Source organism: Erpetoichthys calabaricus, chromosome 10 (assembly GCF_900747795.2).
Source record: "Erpetoichthys calabaricus chromosome 10, fErpCal1.3, whole genome shotgun sequence".
In the NCBI taxonomy this organism is placed as follows: domain Eukaryota; kingdom Metazoa; phylum Chordata; class Cladistia; order Polypteriformes; family Polypteridae; genus Erpetoichthys; species Erpetoichthys calabaricus.
This window is the reverse complement of record NC_041403.2, coordinates 23,794,081-23,813,494: the sequence shown is the minus strand read 5'-3', so window position 1 is coordinate 23,813,494 and position 19,414 is coordinate 23,794,081. Positions and strand designations below refer to the sequence as shown.

The following is a 19,414-nucleotide window of genomic DNA, read 5'->3' as shown; positions in this document are numbered from 1 at the left end:
TCATTTTCTAATATAAATCAAGCTTGAATTCTGGATGTCCTAGTTTAACAGGCAGTTTCAAGCACTTTTCCCTCTTACATGCAGTGTTCATACTTGGGACAGTTTATGTACACTACTGGTCAAAAGTTTTAGAACCCCCTCTATTTATCCAGTTTTTATTGCAATTTAAGCAGTCCAAGTGAATTTTCTTAAACCATCTCCCTGTATAAAAGCAGTGTATGAACAAACCATGGTGTTACACCTTATGACGACAAGAAAAAGAAAATTAACACATTGACTGCTAAATATAAGTCAGCCCCTATTGGGTGATCTGTAAATGGATTCCACCTACGAGTTATCTTATAAACCATTTTCAGGCTATGGCGCCAAATGCAAGCATGTTCCTGGGTAACACAATCTGATAGAGATTGCTGGACGTCTGAAATCAGAATGAAAAATCAGCGTGGTGCCACAATAAAGAATATTTTATTTTCAGTTATTTTTTCAACCATATTTTGGATAACATGTCTTTCACAAAAATAATTTATATATGTAGAACCATAACTGTCTGAATATCTGTAAGCACTTAGTGTTTCACCACTAAAAAGATCAAATGGAAACTATGATATGTAATTGCAACAACTTGTGCAAGATCTAACTCATTAGACCCAGCCGAGTTATCGTGCATCAGCCGTGCAGAAAGCCGTCATCAAGCCGCTGGTGTGCGTGAGCATCTGACAAGTACAAAGAATTTTCTGTCTCATGTGCCAACTACGAGGTAACTCAAATAGAATTTTTTTGACAAAATAACTTTCATTGTGAGTTGTAATAATAATAATAATTTTTACATTTATATAGTACTTTTCTCAATACTCAAAACTCTTCAGTGAGTGGGGAGCCACTTCAATTACCACTAATGTGCAGCATCCATCTGGACGATGTGATGACAGCCATTTTTGTGGCAGTACGCTTACCACACATTAGCTATTAAGTCAAGAAGGGGTGAAAGAGATAGCCAGGTAGAGACAGGGGATGATTAGGGGGCCAGAATGACTAGGCCATGGTGGGCAATTTAGTCAGGACATCGGGATATACCCTACTCTTTACTAAGGATGCACAGGGATCTTTTATCACCACAGAGAGTCAGGACCTCGGTTTTACATCTCATTGAATGATTGCACAATTTTTTAAGCACAGTGTCCCCATCACTGGACTGGGGCATTGGGATCCACATTCAGACCACAGGGTAAGCGCCCCCTGCTGGCCTCACTAACACCTCAATAGATAGATAGATAGATAGATAGATAGATAGATAGATAGATAGATAGATAGATAGATAGATAGATACTTTATTAATCCCAAGGGGAAATTCACATACTCCAGCAGCAGCATACTGATAAAAACAATATTAAATTAAAGAGTGATAAAAAATGCAGGTAAAATAGACAATAACTTTGTATAATGTTAACGTTTACCCCCCGGGTGGAATTGAAGAGTCGCATAGTGTGGGGGAGGAACGATCTCCTCAGTCTGTCAGTGGAGCAGGACGGTGACAGCAGTCTGTCGCTGAAGCTGCTCCTCTGTCTGGAGATGATACTGTTTAGTGGATGCAGTGGATTCTCCATAATTGATAGGAGCCTGCTCAGCGCCTGTCGCTCTGCCACAAATGTCAGACTGTCCAGCTCCATTCCTACAATAGAGCCTGCCTTCCTCAGCAGTTTGTCCAGGCATGAGGCGTCCTTCTTCTTTATGCTGCCTCCCCAGCACACCACCGTGTAGAAGAGGGCGCTGGCCACAACCGTCTGATAGAACATCTGCAGCATCTTACTGCAGATGTTGAAGGACGCCAGCCTTCTAAGGAAGTAAATGAGATGCATTTCATTAGTATATTAAAGTAACACCCTGATTTTTATGTTGGCGTCAGGAATATATTTACCTATATTCACTGTGGGAGTCAATTTGTTTGCAAAGGAAGACAGACAGACCATTATGACCCTGAAAGTGTAGAGAATCTGCATTAAAAAGCAAAGGTGTCAGTGAATACAGTCTCCTACACCATGAAAAGGAACTTGGGAACTGTAATATTCCAATAACCAGTCGGAATAATTCCTAAATTGTGAATTTATTTCAGACTTATTTGAAATATCAGGTGTTACATAAAGTCACTCCTACATCTCCTGAGTTGACTTAGCACCCCAGACCTTTCCTGCAAAATCCCACCAGGTCCTTTGCTTCCTGGTCTGCCTGTTTAACTGCCTGATCAATAATCCAACAGGAACTTCATGAAACTCTGACAAGAACACATCTGGCAAACCCAAAGCTACAACAGAATCGGAAGACGTTATGGGAGTCAATAACTTGAGTGATAGACGCCTCACAGGACAACAGCTTCAACTATTGTTTTTATTTTTTTATGCTATCATTTCAGAGTACGTTGAAACTACTGGTGATCCCTGGCCCTCTTTTTCTCATTCTTGCAATTTTAGCAGTGGCTTTCTTACTGCCACTTTACCCGTCAAACCTGCAGCTTCATGTCTCCTTTCAGCATTGAAAAGTGAAACCTACTTACTTGGACCACTGTTCTATGAGCAAGCAGTTGCATTTCTTGACACACTTCTTCTGAATAATTCATGGGTTGAATGTCTTCAATGTTAGTTTGTCAGAGGGAAGATGTGCAGCATTGTTCATGATGGCTGTCAGTTTTAATTTCATTCTCTCCACCACTACTACCTTCAGCAGGTCCAGAATATGGTCCATAACTGAGCCTGCATTCTTAATCAGCTTGTTGATTTAGTGGGCCTCTCTTGAAGTGATATTATCATCACAGCACACCACAGCACAGAAAGTCACACTGGCCACCATAGAGTTAGAGAACATATAAAGATTATTGCTACCCACATTAAAGAGAAAAAGTGGCTGCTCTGCCCTTTCTTCTGTAGCTCCTCTATATTTTGAGGCCAGTCCAGCCTGTCATTGATATGGACCACCAAGTACTTATAGCAATGAAACACCTCTATGTCCACTCCCTTTGGTGCCATGCAAGTTAATAAGCAGTTCCTTGGTTTTGCTGATGTTGAATTGCAGACAATTCTCAAAGTTCTCAACCTGATTGCTATCCTCTTTCGTATCCCCCATTCTCAATACACTCCATTAGTGCAGAATTATTGGATAACTTCTGCAGGTGACATGACCTGTTGTTATATTTATAATCTGACTTGTAAAGGATGAAGAGAAAAAGTGACAGGACTGTTCCTTGTGGTGCTCCAGTGCTGCTCACACAGTCCTCGAGCCTCTCAAACTGTGGTCTGCTGGGCAGATAGCCCATTCTTCATGGCTTCATAGACTCATTCACCTCAATTAACAGCTAAACCTCAACAACTGCATAAATAAAGTGCTATTACTAAGTGAATGTCTATTTGCTTCCATACTTTTATTGTATGTATTAATTTATATTAATAGTGTGTGGGTGAACAACTGGCAAAGAGGTTTGCAAGAGCAACAACAAGATGGCACAGACCAGTCCAGTGCATGCCCTCTGTTAAGGAGAGAAAGAGCCAAACTGACCATATGAGCCCAGATGGAATGGAAGATCATGTATGATCAACCGAATTAGTTTAGAGGGTCGGTGGTAGAGGAAACAATTGTAAAGCAGTACAGATAGGCAGTGCAAATATTTCATTTAAATGCACAATGGGTGGTTGCAAAACTTGAAAGTGCAACAAAGAAAGGATTAAGAAAGAATAATACCGTAGGGTGTTAGCTTAACGGGCAGCACGGTGGCGCAGTGGTTGCGCTGCTGCCTCGCAGTTAGAAGACCCGGGTTCGCTTCCCGGTTCCTCCCTGCATGGAGTTTGCATGTTCTCCCCGTGTCTGCGTGGGTTTCCTCCGGGTGCTCCGGTTTCCTCCCACAGTCCAAAGACATGCAGGTTAGGTGCATTGGCAATCCTAAATTGTCCCTGGTGTGGGTTGGTGCCCTGCCCAGGATTTGTTCCCTGCCTTGTGCCCTGTGTTGGCTGGGATTGGCTTCAGCAGAACCCCGTGACCCTGTAGTTAGGATATAGAGGGTTGGATAATAGATGGATGTTAGATTATATTCAAGTTAAACTGTATTTTCTGTGGGAATAAGGAGCAAAATTAATGTATTAAACATGTTTCACTATAAAATGGCATTTCAGGCTGGTCAGTTTAAATATTTTATTTTGAAATATTAATTAAGGTGAAAGGTCATCATTACATAACAACTTGGGCAGCTTTGTCCAACTTGTATTCCTGACTTGGGAGAGAGTTCATGTGGAATTTCCAACTCGGCAGCTCGGATTTACTGACTCTCAGAGAGCATGTGAATGCAACAATAGCATTTCAGCCAGGCACATCAAAAGACCCTCGACTTCCTATTTTAGAGGAGCAGAGGGAGCATCAGCTTTACCTGTGACTTTGACAGAATGCATCAGAACTGTGCAGCTGTATTTTCTATTAGCAGTATTACCCAGTTAGTGCTGTCAGAGCATAAATACAGACACAACCAGGAATATGTTGAAATTTTGATTTGTGTAAATGTCAAAATATTTATTATAGGTTCATTGTTTGTTGTGTAGATATAAGGACCAATATTTAATTTTCTATGCTTAACATAGTTGTGTTCTTTGCTTTATGTCTATCATGTGTACTTAGATATTACTGTATGTGGAAATAATATTGTTTCATGCATGTTAATAGTTATGACTGGGTAGCATTGCATTTAAACTGCATACCTAAATGGAATTTGTGATTTATGAGATTTTTGGCTTATTATATACCAGCAGTATACAATAAACTAGCACATGTCAAGGTACAACAGGTATAGTGAAAGGCCTTTAAATGTCCGGCACACTTCAAAGAAAAAGACAACAACAACAACAATAATAATACAAAGCTAACAATAGGTCACAGAGTGAATAAATAAAAAAACAAATAAATAAAAGTTGCTTAAAATCACAGCAGCACCAGACAACTACAAAATACAAAGTTTTCACTGCAATAATATTGTATGCTGTTGTGCTTGAATTAAGATTATTTTCCATATGGTAGAATCAGAATATTATTTCCAGCAACATTTAATTAATTTATGAATTTTGTGACCTGCTGCTAGATTTTTATATATTAGTATTGTAACATTATTATTATGACTAGCTGTGCTAGATGCGTTGGTATCTAAGTAATCAATGTAGAACTCAGCATTAAAGTTTGTAGTGCACCATTTATTACAATGTATTTTGTATTGCATGTAGTAATAAAATGCATTGTATTTGTCATTCCAGGACATGGCACATCATAACTGTTTGTAATAATAAAATGCCTTACTACAGATGTTGTAAGCAGTGTAAATGTTTGTGATGTGCCTTCGGTTAGAATGACAGAGACATAGAAAACAGACAGACACACAGATACACAGACATTTATTCTTTGTATTAGGGTGAACTAGGGGGCTCCGCCCCCTGCTCGCTTCGCTCGCCAACCCCTGGTCTTGGGTAACCCGAAATAGATTTGAAAGAGATTATTTATCTCCGTCAGTTGTGGTCTTTCGTTTTGAACCCGTGCCTGCTTTGCTTCCGCAGTTTCAGACGCACGTTGTAGGCGCCTGCATTCATTGATCTTATCCAGGTGGGCTCGTGTTTGTATCGTTGACCTGTATTGTGTTTGAATTTGGTGTAAAGCGTTCAGCGGTTTATACAATCCCAAGCAGCGCATTATTCCTAACTTCACTCCGCAGTAGTGTCACTCACAATATGGCGGTGACGCTTGCGCCTTCACTCCGCAGTAGTGCCACTCACAATATGGCGTTGATGCCTGCGCCTTTCGTACTATCTTTGTGGACCTGTGGGGCCTCCGTAGCCTCTCACGTTTGACTCTGGGGTGCAGCGCAGAATCCTCTTTTTTGTGTGGTTGTGTCGTTAGTGGTAACTATGGGCGCATTGTCGCTTCATTTCTCATTCATGTTAGTTGAGCTCTTTCGTTCTTGGGCCGTGACTCCTTCGTTCACGGTGGATACGACTTCGCTTGCGGTTTCTGAGACGCGCACCTGCGCAGTACGTCTCATGGTCCCATCACCGTGTCCCTGTGTCCATATCCGGTGTATTCTCGGTTAGTAATATGGATTATTATCTTTTGCCCTGCAGATTTTGTTTTATCTCCAGTTTTTCCTTTTCGTTCCTCCCTGGCCATCTAACCTTACCATAGGAATTATCTTCAGAGACTTGTATGTTATTTATTTATTTATTTATTATTATTATTATCTAATTTGGAGTTTGTTTTTCTTTGCTTGTAATTACTTCTTTGAGATCTTGTTAAACACTTTGAGCTACATCCTATGAATGAAAATGTGCTATAGAAATAAATGTTTTTGTTATTATTTTTATTATTAGTAGTAATAGTAGTAGTAGTATTATGTATACGGAGTATTAGATTCTCGTATTCTGCATGTTGAAGAGGTGTCACATTATTATCTGCATATTTCTTTGGAGAAATCTGAACTTATTATATAATTATTCATTATTTATTTATAGTGGCTTGTACTATCACTGCTTCTTACAGTTATTAATAACAAATGTTTTACAAATAATACACCATGTAATTTAGAAAATTGTTTAAACGTATGCTGGCATGTCTAGCAATTAAAACAAAGCATGTAAACGTACTTATTTGTCTGACGCCTCTATCCAAGGCGACCTACAACATTTATGAGATAACTGGCTCCATTTCTTTTGGAACACAGGCAGGTGAAGTGACTTGCTCAATGTCACACAGTGTCAGTAGTAGGATTTGAACCCACGACCTCAGGATTTGATTTCCAATGATTTAACCACTCCACTACACTACATGCAAATTTTGAGCAAATCGTTTGAGAAATTGGAAAACTGCCACTGACTTTAACATAAGATCTCCATACAGTGCATCTTGACTACCCCAACATAGCCACTAATAAGACCAGTGGTCAGTGCATCATCTATGTGTGTATATCTATGACTTTCTCTGCCACAAAGTGTTGCATACAATACGAGAGCGTACAGGTACAGTTTGTCTCAGAAAGGTGTTTATTTCCGAACCATTAATCCTACCAGAAAGTCACCCTCTAACCCCAAACACTTTAAGTCACACAAGAACACACTGGTAAAATGTCCATATTGCAAACATAACACAAAGGTCTGGAGTGTGCAGGAGACTTTTTGGCAAAGACTTGAGAGAGAGAGAGATGACAGATTACAAAAAGGTGACAAGGAAGCAGGACTTTCTTTTGCTTTTGTTTGCTTGGCTATTTCTCTGTGTATTACTCCCTTAGATGTTTGTATTATAGCATAAACCCCGTATTGAATATGCCATTATTCTCTATAGAAATAAGATATAAATATGACTTACAGTCTTGTTTCTGGAATATGAAAAAGCTTTCTGTTTTATCGCTTTGGTTTTACAGTGTAAATGGCTGTACTGTCATCTTGATTACTATTTTTAGTGTGGGACAAATAATAAAACGTTAGAAGCGTTTCAACTAATCTCAAACCTCCCCTGCACTTTGCTGCTTTTAAACGTACACTATTTAAAAAGAGCATTTTTTTTTCTTGGAAGGAGAAAGCTGTGGACTTGATCTTTCTGTTTTTTGTGAAACATTTCCAAATGGCACTCATGAATGCTTGTGCTTTTGTGACTAGTGCTTCAGTGTGTGAACATCTGAGCTCCTACAGCATGTTAATGCGCAAGGATTTTTTTATCACTCATTAAGTCACTGATAATAAACCTCTTACACCTTCCAGCAGGCTTAGTTGTTAGCTACTTGCCTGTTCCTATGGGACCGATAAGAACTGATAACACTCATTGTATCTCCGATAACAAAGAGATCTGCTGTGTTGTTAAGGAGACAGTAACTTATGGGCTGCGTGTTCTTTACTTAGTATGAGCAAGATGATCTCTCTGTAGAAGATGTGATAAGCCTGTTTTGATTCTCGTCAGATGTTAACATAACCTCCATTCATCTGCTAACCCTTTGCTTCTGGCTTGAACTGCTGTTCCAAGTCCACAAAATTCCAGTACACAATTTTATTGATTGTATATATTTGCTGCTTGTCAAAAATTGAAATGAGGGAAACACAATAATGGATTAGCTATGACAAAGGCTAGCATGGTGCCACATCTGCTTCACAGCTCTAGAGACTTGGGTTCAAAATTCACCTCACTTCTCTTTCTCCTTAAAACTGAAGTGCTGTAGGTGACTTGACATTCATGTCCATAAAGGTTAAAAATAAATGCAACTTAAATTATGTAGAAATGTATGAAAGATCACCTCGGTGATACTTTATGCTACAGTGACTACTCAGTGTTATGAATGGATTCTTTTTTTAATTTTTTGTGCACTTTTTTATTATGATCATGGTCCTCTGGGAGTCTTTTTTGGTATTTTTCAAGCACAAAGAATACATTTCTGCAGATTGTTTTTCGCCCAAAGGTTTTAAGAAAAAGTTATCTTTTTGCTTTATTTTTTTGATGCCACTTTGTTTAAACAATGGATGCTATGCTATGCTATTTTACTTACCCAAAGGCTTTATTAGAAAGTTAATTTTTTCACATTACCTTTTGATGCCATTTTGTTGAAACAATGGATGCTGCTATTTTATGTTATTTTATTCATTTTTTTATTGATATTTTTTCTTTGGTTATATTCTTGAATAAAAGTGCACGTTTATTTGATATTTGGACTAAAGTCCGTCACACATTATACATCTTCACGCCATTATTACTATAACATGGAAAGAATTTCTGTTTTTGCTATGAGTTCAGCAGTTACTGTCATCCTTCATTTACACAGATTGTTGTAGACATGGAACACACATGAAATACATGTATTCCAAATATCGATATATTATTTACCCTATACAACTCCAGGCTCCTCACACCCAGATAAACACAATTGAGCTCTGAGAATTTTGCGACGGATTCAGCTCCATCGGTGGGGGTGATGGGATAGCAGGCTGCTTGTGCTGATCGACACATTTACAAAAGAAAAGACGCTGATGGAGAGGTGCAAAGGGATTTAAGGTGGCCCAGGATTACAAGTTTTTTCATAGGCTTCAGGGATTTAAGTGTTAAAAAGTAATTTTTTTTACATTATTTTTGACCCTAGTTTATTTAAACAGTGGATGCTGCTGTTTTATGTTAATTTATTTACCAAATGGCTTAACTAAAAAGGTTTTTTTTTACCTTACCTATGATGCCATTTTGTTTAAACAATGGATGCTGCTATTTTACGTTATTTTATTTGTTTTTTATTGATTTTTTTTCCTTTGGTTATACTCTTGAATAAAAACGCACGTGTTTATTTGATATTTGGAGTAAAGTCTTCACACATTATACACTTCACGTCATTATTAGTATAACATGGAAAAAGTTTCAGTTTTAGCTATGTGTTCAGTAGGTCCTGTCATCCTACACTTCCCCAGATTGTTGTAGAGACAGAACACACATCACGGGGGTATTTTTCGTACATGGATTAGTCGTTTAGCCGGATGTAATTGTTGACGATTTGGCCTGATCCTGGATCTGTCGGTTTTTTGTTCGAAACTCTTGCTGGAAGTGTTGTCATAGCAACACATCCTAATCCGCAAACCTGCTCGGAGCAGGTTTGTTCTACGTAAACAAGGATTAGTTTACACACGTAATCAGTGACGGTGCGTGGAAGTCATCCAGTCATGGCTTCGCCGTTCATGAATGAGCGACCAATTGATATTGGTGCACAAATTATAAGAAGAGAATTTCATATAGAGAGGGTTCTGCGCGATCGGCAAGATCCTTTATTGCTCCCGGAGGAAATTCTTTTCGAAAGATACCGCTTTAGCCGAGGGGGAATATTGTACCTCAAAGATTTATTAGCACCTTATATTTGTAGTCAAACTAGGCAAAGTCGGGCTCTCACAACCACACAGACAGTATGTATTGCTTTGAGGTTTTTTACAAGCGGCACTATTTTATATACTGTAGGCGATGCGGAAAATCTAACTAAAAGTGCAGTTTGTCAGGCAATTCGTAAAGTCTGTTTGGCTCTGAAATATTTCCTTCGGGTTTTCATAGTGTTTCCTGGACACCTGCATGTGCAGACAATAAAAGAGGTGTTTCATGCCATTGCAGGTAGGTAATACGCAGGCAAAAACACCCACAGTTCCATGAAGAATCTCAATCAGCCTAACATTCTCATTACCAGTGATTGGAGCACATGGGACTGATCAGAGTAGAGTTTGATCAAACATTATTTGGAAAATGTACCTCTCCTCCTGATGAATAATCAGACACCGTGTCTTCATGAAATATTTGACCTTTGTCAATATCTCGTTGGTCAGACACAGGTTCTAGGGATATGACATTCCCTGCAACTCACCCAACAAAAAAGAGGGCTATATGGAACATAACTATGGCACACATGGAGGACAAATATATGCAATGACCATCCTTTACCTGAAATGAAGTGACCACTGCATCCTGCCACTGGTTCTGAGGAAGAGCTTCCCCCTGGAATGCCCTCAGAAACAGGGTGATGGGCATTTTGCTGGAGAGCCAACTCTTCTGCAGGGGTTAGGTCTGGACCGCGTGGACCTCCACCTGTTTATTGCTTGTCTGCCTTCTCATTAGCTTTAAAATTAATGTTTTTTTATATTATATATGATTCTTTATGTCAACAATTCTTTAAATAGTTATATACCAATATTTACCAGTTTGAAGTATATTCTTGTACTTCACTTTAACCTGTTCCCATGTTCTCCTTGTGCTCACGTTTGATCTGGAATTATGACATATTAAAAAATAATTAATGTGATACATAGGAAATGAAACGCTGCATTCAGTAAGTACAATGCACACTACTTAGCGTTTAATTTGTCGGCCACTTTCTGCCAGCCGTCTTTTCTGGTCTGGGCTGCTTTTGCAGTGTTACCCCTTGTGCATATTAAATTTTGAAATTCTTCATGTCCTTCGAATAAAAGGGCTTGTGCCGCATGTGTGAAAAAAAAAAATGCGGCCGTTCTTTTGTCATTTTGTTACAGTCTATCAAAGACTTGCTGATCATGTTTTCTAGACTCGATATATATGGGCTTTTCACTCAGCGCGGGCGCACGCATTCATCTCGTATGATTAGATCCAGCTCGACTAATCTAATACACGGCTGCGTTTGAAAAACCGACCTATCCCGGATGAGTGTCACTGGCATTAACTTATCCAAGATGAGGCACCTGATCTCGAATGATTTAAACGACGTACGAAAAATACCCCCCACATGTATATATTCCAAATAACAATATATTATTTATCCAATACAACTCCAGGCACCTCACTGCCAAATAAAGAGTCCTGAGCTCTGAGAATTTTGCTACTGACTTCAGCTCTGTTGTTGGGGGGGATGGGATAGCAGGCTGCTTGCTGCTTGTGCTGATCGACACATTTGCAAAACAAAAGATGCTGATGGAAAGGTGCGAAGGAATTTAAGGTGGCCTGGGATTACGAACTTTTTCGTAGGCTTCAGGGATTTAAGTGTTAAAAAGTACATTTTTTTTTTACATTATTTTTGACTCTAGTTTATTTAAACAGTGGATGCTGCTGTTTTATGTTAATTTATTCACCAAAAGGCTTAATCAAAAAGTAATTTTTTATGTTATTTTTTCATGCTATTTTGTTTAAACAATGGACGTTGCTATTTTATACTATTTTATTCACCCAAATGCTTTCTTAAAAAGTTAAAAATTTCATTACCTTTTGATACCATTTTGTTTATGTTTTATATTTTCATATTGTTTGTTATGCCGTCGACATTTTCCAGAATTCACTGGGGCAGCATGAAGTTGACATCATCAACACAACTACATAAAGATTGCCCATTCTAGTTCTAATTTACGCAAGACTGGATAAAAACCCTTGGCTGTCTTATGGATTGTTCTTTTGAGTTTTCTGGCTTCAAAAGATTTCTTTCTTTCTAACTTTTGATTCTGATTTCAGCTTTGCCCATTTTGTTTTGACAAAAGATAGAATTGCCTTCTGGTTAACAAATTTTGTACATCTCTTAATATGTTTTCTCTTTCAGTCTTTTCCAAATATCTTTTTGTGTAGTTTATGCAGAGCACTCAGTATTTCTGTTACACTAAAAATAACCTCACTGCTTCAGTAAGTAGTAATGATTCAATATTTCTCTGACACAGTAATTTAAAAGTGCCACAATGATCATGTTTCGATGCAGCCAACAATTTTAGCTTGACATTTCAGCACAGATTTTCACAGATCTCCTACAGTTTCTTTTTAAAAAATCTGAACTACAATTAGCCACAGATCTTTCGTATCCAATAACTAACAAGACAGGAGTCTTCATTCCTTGAGTTGAAATCTGCTGTCTATGAAGGCAGTTTCATCCACATGATATTGTAAGATGTTGTTATAAACATGTTTTATATAACACTACCATGACATGTAATTACACTCTGTAATCACTGATATATTTGAATATGTTCCAAAAATATATATTAAACAAAATTGTAATAACAAACTCTTTGATGAAGAGACAAAAAATGTAAAAATGCTCCCAAGTCTGCCAGTACACCTGAATGGTATGCCATGTATACATTTTCGTACTTGTTAGGTGTGTTTGCATATAATGCACAAAACAACTATTGTGATAACCATGCCTGTCTGTCTATCTGTCTGTCTATCGATCTGTCTATCTGTCCATCTGTCTGTCAACAAGAAATAACTCAACCCAATGTGGATCAATTTTGCTGAAATGTGGGACACTCAATTCTTCAAGGAAATTTGTCAAGACGTTCCATTTTCATTGAGGTATTTCACACAGATCACATTGGTGAATTTGAGAACTTAAAATAGAGGATTGTTCTGTGTGACTTCAACTACAAATTAGTTCACCGATTCAGTTTTACCTTGACAGCAGTTACACCATCTTGTATATTTCCCCCTTTTTCGTTCTCCACTAGTGATGGCAAACAGACCCCCAATACAAGTGAGTGAATAACCAGCAGACTGCGTGTGCGGAGTGGGAAGTTTCTGTCACTGGATGTTTGCATGTGCACTGGACTTCAGTACAGATGTTTAAAATCATCAAAGGCATTGGTAAAGTAGATCCAGTAACATTCTTTCAGCTAAGGATGAATCACGTACTCGATAACATCAGTGGAAGTTAAGGGGAAGTACAATTAAAACTGAAACCAGGAAGCAGTTCTATACACAAAGAGTTTTGGGACTCTGGAATAAACTACTGAGCCATGGAGTTGAAGCAGAAACCTTAACAACCTTTAAGAAAAATCTGGATGAGATGTTGGGACCGCTTAGCTATTAGCTAAACCATCCATCCATCCATCCATTTTCCAACCCGCTGAATCCAAACACAGGGTCACGGGGGTCTGCTGGAGCCAATCCCAGCCAACACAGGGCACAAGGCAGGGAACCAATCCCGGGCAGGGTGCCAACCCACCGCAGGACACACACAAACACACCCACACACCAAGCACACACTAGGGCCAATTTAGAATCACCAATCCACCTAACCCGCATGTCTTTGGACTGTGGGAGGAAACCGGAGCACCCGGAGGAAACCCACGCAGACACAGGGAGAACATGCAAACTCCACGCAGGGAGGACGCGGGAAGCGAACCTGGGTCTCCTAACTGCGAGGCAGCAGCGCTACCACTGCGCCACCGTGCCGCCCTAGCTAAACCAGGGGTGGGCAAATTCATTCCTGGAGGGCCGCAGTGGCTGCGGGTTTTTGTTCCAACCCAGTTGCTTAATTAGAAAACAATCCTTGCCAATAATTACATTTCATGGCTTGTTAGTGCTTTAACTCTGCTATGTCAAGTCATTCTCATATCCTAGATTTTTTTTTCCATTCTAAGGATATCATCCAAATATTTTGAAGTGTAAAACGGATGGGTAATTCTCAATCCTTCACTTTTTTCTCTTCTCTTTCCTTCCAAGTATTTAATTAAACCAAATAGTGCATGATAAATACACACAGGTGTAAAGGGTAACAAGCAAAATGGATAACTGCTGGTTTCTTTTGTCATTTGCATCTTATTGCTAATAAGGAGCAATTAAAAACCAAGAATGCAGCTGTTTAAAACTTAAATATGCAATAAGGGTTCATAATCTTAACGAGGGAGATAACTAAAATGAAGCAGAAGTGTTTCTAGAGCAATAAGTGCTTCTTATTAAGCAATTGGGTTGGAACAAAAACCTGCAGCCACTGCGGCCCTCCAGGAATGAATTTGCCCACTCCTGAGCTAAACAAACAAGCCTAATGGTCTCCTCTCGTTTGTCAAATTTCTTATGTTCTTATATTTCTTATGACACTAGAGTTATTTTGGATATGAATGAAATACCATGTGGCTTGTGTCATTGTGCACAAGGCCAATAAACATTTAGTCAGTACTATTTACCAGAGCTGTAGTGTGGCAAAAATGACACCTGCTACCGAAAGGGAAAATAAGTGCCCTTCTTCAGTCAAAATGGATTAAACAAATTTATTGTATTCACAAAGAAACGAAAAATATTTTTGAATTTTATTTATTTACATAAACAAATTACAATTGATTCAGGACAGAACAAAATTCGGCCGTGGGTAAAAGTCAAAATCTTTGCTCCCTATCAAGCTTAATCAAAATCTAATTAGCGTCAAAGGACTGTATTTAGAACTAAGATATCAAGTTTCTTCAAAACCGTCAATAAATACAGATTGTACACATCAAACCTCCTGGTGTGGAGGGGGAAGGGGCGCAAAGTAAAATTTTTTATTAACAAAAAAATTACAATATTTTCAAAAAATTAACAAAATAGCAACAATGCAAATACAGAACAATTAAGGAAAGAAAAAAACCAAACATTCAAAACGGTATACTTCTAGCTTTACATGTGGAAAACTCTTGAATTATACTGATATAATCGAAAGGAGAAGTGACTTCATGTTCGATGGATATTATTCCTAAATTTGTAAGCCTGCCAGTTTTCAAGCAGTGCGTCATTCTCATTGTTATTTTACTTAGAACTGCATTTTTATTTCCGATAATTCGGCTGTGATAGTAAAAGCCTATACGGTACGAACACATTTCAATGTGCAAATTATTTACAAAATCATAAAAAGTAAAAGGAAATATCTATAAAAGTGTTACTAATACTCAGTGATATTAATGTTTTTATTCATTTTTTTTCTTCTTTTTAACCCAAAACAACCACGTCATCGATCGTCATTCTTTGAAGATCGTCATCTGGTGCAGGTGCAGAGTTCGCACCACCTATGCTACAGCTCTGCTATTTACTTACACTAAATCAACATCATAGCTCCATTATCTACACATTAAAATGATAGGACAGTAGTGACTGTCACTGTAATTTACTCGGGTGGCCGGACGCCCAGGTGACAGGGACAGTCCTGATTTCAGGCTATGTGTCCCAATAAATAAATGAAGAATGTCAAAATGTTTTAACAGGTTGTCCATCTAATAAAACATTGCTTGATCAAAACAAACATCCTCACAATATATTTAGAACAGAGTGTACGAAACTCCAAGGGAGGACCCTCCATACCCCAGCTCCTAGTTCGATGTAATATACATATAATAATGCAGTCAAAAATCTGACATGAGGACATGTTTTACTTATTTTTACATAACCCTTTAATTAAAAAAAAAATATTGGCTATTTCTATTTTTAAATTAGAATTTAACTATGTGCCTTGGGAAAACTTGGATTCAGCAAGGGCGTCAAGAATCAAAAAACTTTGGGAACCACTGTACTAAATCATTAAAGGCTACACAGCCTTCAAACACACCAGAATGTTATGCCATTTATACATTTTCTAACTTGTTTTTAAACTGTAATGTACAAGACTAAAGTTAGGGTTAGGGATAGTTTCAGATAGAGATAGATAGATAGATAGATACCTTATTAATCCCAAGGGGAAATTCACATAAAAATCCATGCCCCACATTGTAAAAGTAAGTGTGTCCATTGAACAAATCCACATAAAATAAAGTGATAGGAGTGATCAATAAAAAAGAGAAAAATAAAAGTAGAAAAATAAAGTCGTACACGGAGCTGCTGAAAAGGCTGCCACTCTCGGCAGCGCCTGAGTCATATTCAAGAACATTTCCAGAACAGGGATAATATAGTTGACCTTAACAATAATGAGATGAGTCAATGTATAAACTTGTATTCATGATAATTAATGTCTAATTTCTTATTTCTTCTGCACAGGTCTGTGAATTACTGGTGGCGTTATATTCAGTCCATTCTTTACTGCAGTGAAAACAACCACATCGGAACATTTTCTGAGGTGACAAGAAGCTGTTCCTGTCCCTATGACCAACTTAACTGTCAAGGAGTCATCCCCTGTACTGTGGGAGATGGATCATTTTGTGCCTCTTGCTCATATGATAACCGAACACGATGTGGAAATTGTAACCCAGGATATATGTTGAGCCAAGGGATTTGTAAACCAGAAGTTCCTGACTCCACCGAGCACTACATTGGGTTTGAAACTGACCTGCAAGACCTGGAGTTGAAGTATTTACTTCAGAAGCGCGACAGCAGAATAGCCGTTCATGCAATTTTCATTAGCAACGACATGCGCCTCAACAACTGGTTTGATCCATCCTGGCGTAAAAGAATGCTGCTTACCCTTAAGAGTAACAAGTATAAGTCCAACCTTGTGCATATGCTCCTTGGGATGTCTATGCAGATCTGCTTGACCAAGAACAGCACGCTGGAGCCAGTGCTTTCTGTTTACATCAACCCATTTGGTGGAAGCCATTCGGAAAGCTGGTACATGCCTATTAATCAGAATAGCTATCCAGACTGGGAAAGGACTAAGATGGATATACCACTGGACTGTTTTAACTGGACATTAACATTGGGCAACAAATGGAAAACGTTTTTTGAAACTGTTCATATCTATCTGAGGAGTCGTATCCGCTCGCCCGGATTTCATGCAAACAGTAGTGTCTATTATGAACCTTTGGAGTTTTTAGATCCTGCAAGGAATTTGGGTTATATGAAAATAAATAACGTGCAGGTCTTTGGATACAGTATGCACTTTGACCCAGAAGCTATTCAGGACTTAATCCTACAGCTGGACTATCCATATACTCAGGGATCTCAGGACTCGGCCCTGCAGCAGCTGCTGGAAATCAGAGACCGGGTCAACAGACTTTCACCCCCTGGACAACAGCAACTGGATCTTTTTTCATGTTTACTTCGCCATCGACTTAAACTATCGACAAGTGAAGTTATGAGAATATTGAATGATCTGCAGACTTTCAATACCAAACTACCAAACCCGGTCGAATATGAAACCACCAAATTATGTACTTAGAATGTAACGGCTGCAAGTCCCTTTTTAATTTCAGTTTAGCGAAGCAGCAAATAAACCAAGAGAACACATTTTACATCCTGTTACATAGTACTTTTTTTAAATTATTAATAGAAGTCAAAATCAAATGTCCTATGGTAAGGCCTGACTTTTTTAGGAATCCCAAATTGTAGTTTACTGAATTGTTTCAGCCTTTGCTGTCTCTTCTTTTTTATACCGAGTGCTTATTAAAGATACAACTGAAGGCAAAATGACGTATGTAAAGTATTCGTCCTACTAATTTGTTAACACATAAACAAAAGTAGTTTTTATTGTTGTCTATAAATATGGAAGAAATATTTTAAACTCTTTTGCCTTGTTGGGTGTTTTATTGTGTTCTCCTGTTGTTTTTCTTTAACAAAATTAAGATAAGATGAGATATCCCAGTGTCTGTAAGCAAACGGAGATTAAAAGGAGACGTAACTCTCACCCTGTGATGAACAACATCATCTGGGAAAATGTGAAGGGTCTTTATAGAGTCAAAGTAACAACCAGAGAGGGCAGTAGCCTACAACTTGAAGTTGGGGGGAAAAAAAACGACAATTAAAGAAGAATGAGCTTCCATGAACAACCAGCAACAGGCCTACTTGGTAACAGATAGCCATTTTTTGATAATCGCTATAATCCAATGGTAAAGCAACACCTTTTCAGTTTAGACAAACCAAAATCAAGAGGAGACATGGCTGACCTTTTTAAAATTATGAAAGGTATAAATGGCTTAAAATGACTTCAAAAAGAATTTGTGAATACCAAGATAAAATTCAATACCCTGTCAATGCACTCACTGTTCACAATACTTGATTTGACAATATATATGTATATATATATATATATATATATATATATATATACTCTGTTAGATATCGATTCGATATGATTGTGGACAAAGTAGGTGGATAGGATTGTTTGACTGAATGGTCTGTTCTAATGTTATGTCTTACATATTCATATGTTCATAGGGTCAATATTTTTACATGTATATGAAATTCTTACTTGCATGTGCTAATCAACATTTCCACTTTCTGGCCGCATGATCACTAAGTATAACAAGCTCACCTTGAAACGCCTCCTTCCTTACCTCAAAACGTCTATCTTTTTTACACCCAGACTGCTATCTTCCTTATCTGAAATAACTACTTGACCTTAAAGTTAGGATTATAATTCACATCCCTCTCTATATATATAATCCAACGTCTGTATGTCTGTCTGCTTTTCACGAGAGAACTACTTAATGGATTTAGATCGGTTTTTTTTATATAATTTGCTTGAATATTCCAGCTGATTTTGCTATTTCTATCATCACGCTAAGTATCATAGCTTGCTTGCGGTACCAATTTATTTGCGCAAATCTGAGAGAGATGCTGTGGGCTGAGGGGAGACGGGCGGGCGGGCGGGACCCTCCTCACTCACATGCCAGCCTTCGTTCAAGTCGCTCTACCTCTTGCCACATGTTGGAGTGTACCTTACCTCCGCTTAGCTAGCGATACTTGTTTGTTCAGCAGACATTATCATCTACAGAATGTTAAGGAGTAATGTTTGACGTTTTTGAGAGAGCGATCACAGCTATGTGTGTTTTAGAGGGTAGCTGCTGATTGCCAGAGATACCATGGCCACATGCTTTTCTCCTGTCAGAGCTGAACACGATCAGATACAGTGCTAACATTTGACGTTGGAGTGTACCTACCTTCCACTTGGCCAGAATTACTTTTTTTTTAAAAATATTTTTAAAGTTTGTCCTGTTTCACTACTATGTGGGCAGAGCTGCGGAGTTAGCTAGTATACTGTATATAGGAACATTAGAACAATTGTGATGACAATAGGCCCTTCAACCCATTACACTTACCAATTCTATTCACCTAGATTCTCCAAAATATCTAATCTCAATATATCATATATCTAATCTCAATATGAAAATTGAGATTTTTAACTCTGTAATGTTCCATACTCTACCATGCTATTTTGTAATTTTAATTTATCAGTTGATATTGATTATACAAATACCTAACTAACTTTTATTCATCCATT

General features: G+C 38.2%; 1 protein-coding gene across 2 annotated transcripts in view; it reads left to right on the top strand.

The window, feature by feature from the left end:
* LOC114658898 (BMP/retinoic acid-inducible neural-specific protein 3-like) overlaps positions 1-17,699 on the top strand; it is a 662,885-nt gene extending 645,186 nt beyond the window's left edge. For both annotated transcript variants that reach the window (XM_051932809.1, XM_028811008.2), the window contains one exon: positions 16,237-17,699. In XM_051932809.1, coding sequence (XP_051788769.1) covers positions 16,237-17,353 — 1,117 coding nt within the window. In that variant the 3' untranslated portion in view covers positions 17,354-17,699. The remainder of the gene's footprint in view (positions 1-16,236) is intronic.
* Positions 17,700-19,414: the final 1,715 nt, after the last annotated feature.